The sequence below is a fragment of the Benincasa hispida genome, chromosome 5 (genome assembly GCF_027475165.1).
Source record: "Benincasa hispida cultivar pf3 chromosome 5, pf3_genome.v1.1, whole genome shotgun sequence".
Taxonomy (NCBI): domain Eukaryota; kingdom Viridiplantae; phylum Streptophyta; class Magnoliopsida; order Cucurbitales; family Cucurbitaceae; genus Benincasa; species Benincasa hispida.
In genome coordinates, this window is record NC_143482.1 from 14878978 (window position 1) to 14886521 (window position 7544).

Here is a 7544-nt window from a genome sequence, read left to right on the forward strand (position 1 = left end):
ATATTCAATATAAAATTGAATTTGATAATAATATTTTAAACTTAATTTTGTGAAGAAATAAGCTTAAATAGCTAAAAAAAAAAAAAAAAAGAACCTTAGAGCAAGGGAGTAAATTTGAAAAAGTAAATTAGGTCACAACCGTAATTAGCAACAAAATTGGGGGGAAATTAAAATTAATTTTTATAGTTGAGGTATTTTGTTCCAATGGATTCACTCTGAAACCTGCCGTTGGTTGTGGGCCTCTGTTTTCTCTCAGCTCCTTCACTCCACTTTTTTCCCTTTATAAGACTCCGCTCCACTCCTTCCCAAATTCCAACTCTCTTCTCTTTTGTCTCTCATCTTCAACCTCTCTTTTTCTCTCTCTTTCTCTCCAGATTCGGAAGAAGAAAAGCATCAATGGATTCTTCTGCAACTGCGAGAAGGCCGTATTTCATCGATGAAGACGATGGATTGGTTTCTTTAATCGACGTGGAAGCTGGAATTTCTGGCAATAACCACCACAACAACAATCATTATCCTCACTCCTCCTTCCTCCGCCCCAAGTTAATTTCCCACGGCGGCGTTCACCGGCGAACCACCACCAGAAACCCTTCGTTTTCCTCCTCGAGATTCTCACCGAGGTTTTACGACGCTAGATTTGAAGATCATCATCACCATTTCTTGGATGCTTGTTTTCTCTGCAAGAAGCCGCTCTCTGATAACAAAGACATTTTCATGTACAGGTTAGTTTTTGCATCCTTTTCTTTCTTATTGAACCAGTGGATTTGGCTTTTTTATTTTATGAATCGGAGAATCTGTTTGTGATTTGATTTAACTGAGAGAATTAGGGATCGATCTGACGAACATATGTAAAATTTCGAGATCTATTTTAATTACGAAGAAGAAGAATAAAGAATGGATCTGTGGTTGATTCTGATGATATTATTATGATTATGATTTTTCAGAGGAGATACTCCATTTTGTAGTGAAGAGTGTAGACAAAAGCAAATCGACATGGATGAAGCGAAAGAGAAGAAGTTGAATCTATCATCGTCGATTAAAGCTATGAGGAAAAAAGATCAGAGAAAATCCACTTCTCCGGGCAAATCCACCGCCGACCACGACTGCCGCTTTCACCCCGGCACGGTGGCGGCAGCGTAGATCGAGCAATAATCATAATTATATATACAACATTCCCTGAAAAGAGGTGAAGATTTGAAGATGGAAGAAGAACTGGGAAGAGCAGAGAGTTCGTTTTGGTTATAATTTTTGTTTTTGTTTTTTAATTTGTGGGGAGAAAATTATGCAACTGTGAATGAAGTTGTGTGGATGGTGGTGAGGAAGTCTTGTGTTAATTTTTTTTTACTGGGATTTGCTCACTTTTCTTTTTCGTGTGTATATTATGATATAATGAAATGACTAATGAGAAACAATATGATATGGCTTTTTACTATAATTAAAAGGATTTTCTTTTATTTACTTTCTTTCTATTAATTTATTTATGTTCTTTGCATGAGGGATTAATAACCTAATTCTAAAAATAAAAAACCTATCCTTTGTGAAGGTTTTAAAAAATAAGTCTATGTTTTTTTTTTTTTTTTTTTTTTTTTTTTAAAAAAATAGTTTTTAAAATTATAAGAAAGTGAGAGAAATAAATTGGTTGTCAAACATATCATTTTTTTTTTATTTCTAGTTTTTAAAAATAAAGATTGATTCCATCTATAAATCTATTTTTTTTTAAAATCAATTTTGCATAAAAGTCCAGTTGAAGTTTTAGAAACTAAAAAATAGCTTATAAAAACTTTATTTTTGAAATTAATTTTTAACAAAGAGTTTAACTTTTTGAATGATTAAAGATGGATAATTATTATAAGAAGTTGATAAAAAAAAAAGAAGCTTAATTTTTAAAAACTAAAAGTTATGGAGCTTATTTTTTTAATTTAACATGGTAAAAAATAGATAATAAATAAAAAAAAATTAGAATCGATGAGAGAGTTCATAGGTTTAACTTTTTAAAATTAAAAACTAAAATTATTTATTGAAATATTAATAAAAACTAGTGGAGATTAGAGTGTGGCCATCTTTTCTGGAGAATTTTCTTCCTTTTCTTTTAGATGGCTTGGAAGTTACAACTAATATTAATGATAAAATGACGAAATATTCTAATATCTAAGCAACTAAAATATCTTCGAAGAATTAAAGAACAAATCTTATTATAAAAGTATATATATTTGCATGAATTTGAGTTTTATTATTATTATTATTATTATTATTACAAAGTAGTCTTTTGAATTCGTGTCTAATAAACTTTTCCATTTTGCAAGTGTTTTTGGGTCTTTAAATTTCTTATTTTATGTTCACTTATTTGAAATTATTAAAATTAATGGAATTCCTTTGCAGCTCAAATTTGTGAACAATTTGTACTGATTTCAGTCTTTAATTTTTTTTCTTTTATATATGTTTTTTTTTTTTTTTTTTTTTTTTTTTTAATACCTAACAAGTGAGGGACTGTCCCGCAAAAGGTCCGAAGGGTTATTAAACAACTATATATAGCTAAGGTATAAATCGAAAAATTCTTTTAAATAATAAAATTACTGAAAATATTTATAAATATAGCAAAATATCAAAATCTATCATAAATAAATAGTGAGATTTTTCTATATCATGTAAATATTTTGGTTTATTTTGTTATATTTGAAAACAATCCTTAAAAATTTGCACAAGTGACAAGTGAGCACTTCATGATTTTTTTTTTTTTTTTAAATCATATTTGTAGTTTGCTATTCGTGTACTAAATTTTTTTTTTTGATGTTCAGCCCTTAATTTTCTTCAAAAAATACAAAGGATATCTATAACAATACATATTTCGGAATTCGTATAAATTTATGTTAGTCGAAATACACTTATATTGACAATAAACGAAGAATCTAACTAAGTATTTTAACAAATTTTTTTTAAAGAAAAATCATGTAGGAATTTATGTCCCTTGATATGGAATTAATTTTTTAAATGGCGTATTAAGTGGTTAGCTCCATTGTATTAAAATGAGTTGATTAAATTGAGATTAAATTATGCTTTTATTGTAGCAGATTTTCTTCTCTCATATAGTTTATTTTCTAGATATCATGAATAATACAATTTAAAATAAAACAGCTACTTTGTATAGATGAAATAATTATTTCCATGCCTTGATAATTTGATGTGTGAATTATAATATGATTAATAATGTATCGGTTGATTATTGAATCATTTAATAATTATTGAAACATGTTAATGAATGGAGTTGTTGCCTTGTTATACAATTATTGGAGACTAAATTATTGAAAACTAAATTTACGAAATAAAAGTTTCTACAATGATAATTGAAAATAAATATTTCACATACAAAATTTGCAATAATATTTTTCATTTTACTAAAGAAAGAAAAAGAAAACATTTTTCATTTTCTGAGAGAATAAAATACAAGGTTTTGAAAATGTTCACTACCACCAAAATTTGGGCATTTGGGCTTTATTTTCAAAATATTTGGGCCTTTATTTTGTCAAATCAAGTTTTGGGCTTTACATAGCTAGAACTATAGGCTGACTTTTTACGATTTGGTTGCGTCATACCTAAAAAATTACTTTTTTGGTTCCTGAGTTTTTAGTTATAGGTTAATTTAATCTCTCATTTTTAGCTACACGTAATAATATATATACTAGCTAAAAATACATTTCTTATAATCGGATGAGATCCAAACTAAAGAGAAGATTTAAGTATTATTTTCTCAATTTTTCTTTGACTGTCTATCGGTATTGGACAGTGATAGTTTTCTATTACTGTCTACCAATGATGAATAGTGATAGTCTTCGATCATTGTCTATCAGTGATAAACACACTGATAGAAGTATGTCGTTCATGAACAACGATAGAGTTTTATCACTCCTTATCAATGCTAGACTCCTATCATTGTCTTAAGAACAATGTTTCTTTTAACTTAAAAACATTTTTTTATAGGTTGAAACTGCGAAGGTAGCTGAGGATAATGAAGCTAATGAGAAGGAAGTAAAAGCTGCTGATGATGAAGAGAATCAAATAAGAAAAACTAAAATAACAAGCATGTGACAAAAAGGTAAATATTGAACTAAGATATAACTCTTGCTATATTCGACTTTTATATCATTAACATTCTTACGGTTATAATTTTAAGTAGTTGAAGAGAAGGCGTCTCCTAAGCCTAAAAAATTTAGACTAAAGGTGGTAGATGATAGTCATCTTGACTATGTGAGGTTAAAGAAACAGAGAGAACTAACAAGAAAAAAAAAAAAAAAACCTTGGACAACAAAGTTGAAAAGAATGACAAGAAAAAACCATATTAAGAGAAGTCAATAAGACACCCACCAAGTTTGATGAATGCTCCAAGTTTTTACTTGAGGATATCATAAGAACTAGGCTCTTCATTATGGATAGTTTAGGACTACTTCTATTTCTTTTCTGCTTTAGCACTACTTCTGCAAATTAAAGTTGTAAATTGTATTATCAATTAAATGAACTTGTTTTATAAGTTAGCAAATGAATTTGACTTAATCAATTAACTGTTAATTGTCTTTTTTCTTTCTAAATTAACCAAAAAATGAAATTGACTTCAGCCTGATAGTTTGATAGATGTGTTTTTTTTTTTTTTTTTTTTTACATTATTGATATAATATGATATTAATCATATAAGTCTTATATAATGTTATTGTTCGGGTTTGTGCCATAAAGCATCGTAGTTAATTAGTTATTTAATATACTATTTGATTATTTTATTAAATATGCTATAATGAATTATACACTACAGTAAAAATCCAAGGTTATTATATGTAATCTTGAACAATATCTGGTTGACATACAAGTGAATCATGTTCAACTAATAACCTAAAGGGTCTATAGTATATAGATAAGATTAGGTGTCTTATCCTGGTGATACTATGGATATGACTCACTTTGTAATTGTTACAAATAATTTGATCCAAATCGTTCATGTAGAGATTTGTGGGTGGGGGTACCCTATACAAAGAATTTGTATAAGACTGGATCACGAAATATTAATCTCTCTTTGTAAATCTGTTAATTGAAGAGATTAATATTTCATAGATTAATCATAAGTAACTCAATTTTAATCCTGAGTGAGTTATAAACTCCTGCTTGTGAGGGCTCGTCCTTTGATTTGTATGGGTGATGGTGGCATGAACACTACCGACTCAATATGCCTACCATTTTGGAGAATTGACCGAATGAGGAGTTGGGAACGTAATTTCACAAGATTAAATTCACTTCTTCCCGTATAGGATAAGCAGATGAGTAGTTCCTTTAAGTGTTGAACATTGTCGATCCATTTATAAAGGTTCTCACGGATAAAGTTTTCGAAGGTCACCTGGAGAGTCTGAGTATATGGAATACGCGTCATCTTGTCTAGGGTAAGTGAGAGACTTTTTAGGTATAGAGGATGTCCTAGTTTATTGTATTGTACTTTATATTGTATCTTATACTGTACACTCCACTCGCTTTAGGACAAGTAGGAGATTGTTGGATTTATTGTCCTAAATCTCGTGGATCTTGTAGTTCGTAATTTGTAAATTTAAATTATTTATTTAATAAAATAAAAAGTATTTTATTTGACATTTAGATAGCATTAATTCAATCCAATAAACTAATATATGAGGTTGTTTAATGTAACTTGAACAATATGTGATAGACATATAAGTGAATCATGTTCAAGTAATAACCTAAAAGGTCTGCAGTACATGGATAAGGTCGGGTGTCTTATCCTAGTAATACTGTGGATACAACCCATTTTTTAACTGTCACATGAGTTGTAAGTGTTACAACGGTATGATCCATATTGTTCATGTAGAGACATGTGAGTGGGGGTATCCTGTATAAAGAGTTTATACAAGACCGGACAGTGAAATGATTGGTTTTTACATATAACGCCGTTGCTTGTAGAGACTAACATTTCACTGGAATGACCATTGGTGACTTGACCTTAATTCCAAGTGAGTTGTGAACTCTTGTCTACGAGGGCGATACTTTGATCTGTATGGGTGAGCGAGAGTGACCTGGTTCGCTGACTCAATATGCCTACCATTTTGGGGATTTGTCCGAGTAGAAAGCTGAGAACACAACTACACAAGATAAAATTCACTATGTCCTATAGGCAGAGAAAGTAGATAAATTGATCCCTTAATAGCTGATTCCGGATCTTGAACAATGAGGCTTCAGCCTTCCATTAGCCCGAGAAGGGTTAGTTTATAGTTGGACTATAGACTGGTTGTTCATTAGAGGTGTCAGCGGTATTTAAGAAGTTAGATGTAACTACAAGGATAAAATGATAATTTGACCCAATTGCATATATATGAGCAATTTGTGAATGATTAACTTACTATTGATTGGTTATATTCGTGGACACTTAAATATATTTATAGTGCGAGTAGTGCAACTGTCAGTCTTTAGTGGAGTGACCGGCAATTAATGAATGTTGATTAATCTAATTAAATGGTTTAATTGATGAATCTTGTATCATTAGAGCTTCTAATATGTAGGTCCATAAGGTCCCCTTATTAGCTCAGTAAGGATAAAAACAAGAAATAATTATTTTTGAAATAATTTGAATTATTCAAATTATTTATGAGAATACTTATATCCATGGACGCAACTTGTCCTACAATGCATGAGTGTAACTATGAGTCTATTTAATTAGTTAATTAAAGAGTTTAATTAATTAATCTCGGATCAATGAAGTTTATAATCTGTAGATTCATAAGATCCCCTTACTAGCTCACAATGAATTGATAAGGACCAAGGTATTGAAAGAATAGTTTAAAATGTCCAAATTAATTTTAAGGGAAACTAATATAAAATGTAATGTATGTAGATATATTATTATATAGTTAATTATGAATGTGATTCAAATTTAAGTTATATAATATAGGAGAATTAATGTATTTGAATATGATTCAAATAATAAATTAATATCAATGAGATTCATATTAAAATTATAGACTAAGAGTTATTATGAATGAGACTCATGTTAAAACTATAGGTCGAGAGAGAAATTTACATTTGAATATGATTCAAATATTTATTTAATTAAATATGAGATAATTAATTAATAAATTAATTCACTCCCCTTTAATACAAGGAAGGGGGGAAGTGGGCAAAATGAATTACTAAGCACTCTTACGTTATATAAAAGGGAATTATAATGTGTTTTTTTTTTTTTTTTTTTGCTTGAACAATCACTCTTTTTCTTTCTCAACACAACTAAATCAACAGAGAAAAGTTCTCTGTAATTCACTCATCTTCTCCCTCTACAACTTCCCTTCTCTTTCAAGAAAGACTCCCACCAGTTGATTCCTTGCCAACATCATAGCAAGGAAGACCTTTTGGATAATAGATCGTTGTTAGAGATCTCGATTGACATTGGAGGAGGAGAAACGCTGGAAAAAAAGTTCTTTGCAAGTATAGTGTTATTTTTCTATTTATGCTTAACCATGAAAATTACAACATGAGATTATTCTATAATTTAGGTTTTCAATTTTTTT

General features: G+C 29.4%; 1 protein-coding gene across 1 annotated transcript; it reads left to right on the forward strand.

The window, feature by feature from the left end:
• Positions 1–224: 224 nt before the first annotated feature.
• Positions 225–1435, forward strand: LOC120078092 (FCS-Like Zinc finger 1-like). The gene is made up of 2 exons (XM_039032306.2): positions 225–722; positions 945–1435. The coding sequence occupies exons 1-2, from the start codon at positions 397–399 to the stop codon at positions 1138–1140; spliced, it is 522 nt and encodes a 173-aa protein (XP_038888234.2). The 5' UTR covers positions 225–396; the 3' UTR covers positions 1141–1435.
• Positions 1436–7544: the final 6109 nt, after the last annotated feature.

What these genes read in the sequence shown, in the direction of transcription:
- LOC120078092 (XM_039032306.2), top strand. Translation starts at nt 397, where the DNA reads ATGGATTCTTCTGCAACTGCGAGAAGGCCGTATTTCATCGATGAAGAC. An exon ending in AAAGACATTTTCATGTACAG is followed by an intron (nt 723 to 944) that starts GTTAGTTTTTGC and finishes ATGATTTTTCAG; the next exon opens with AGGAGATACTCCATTTTGTA.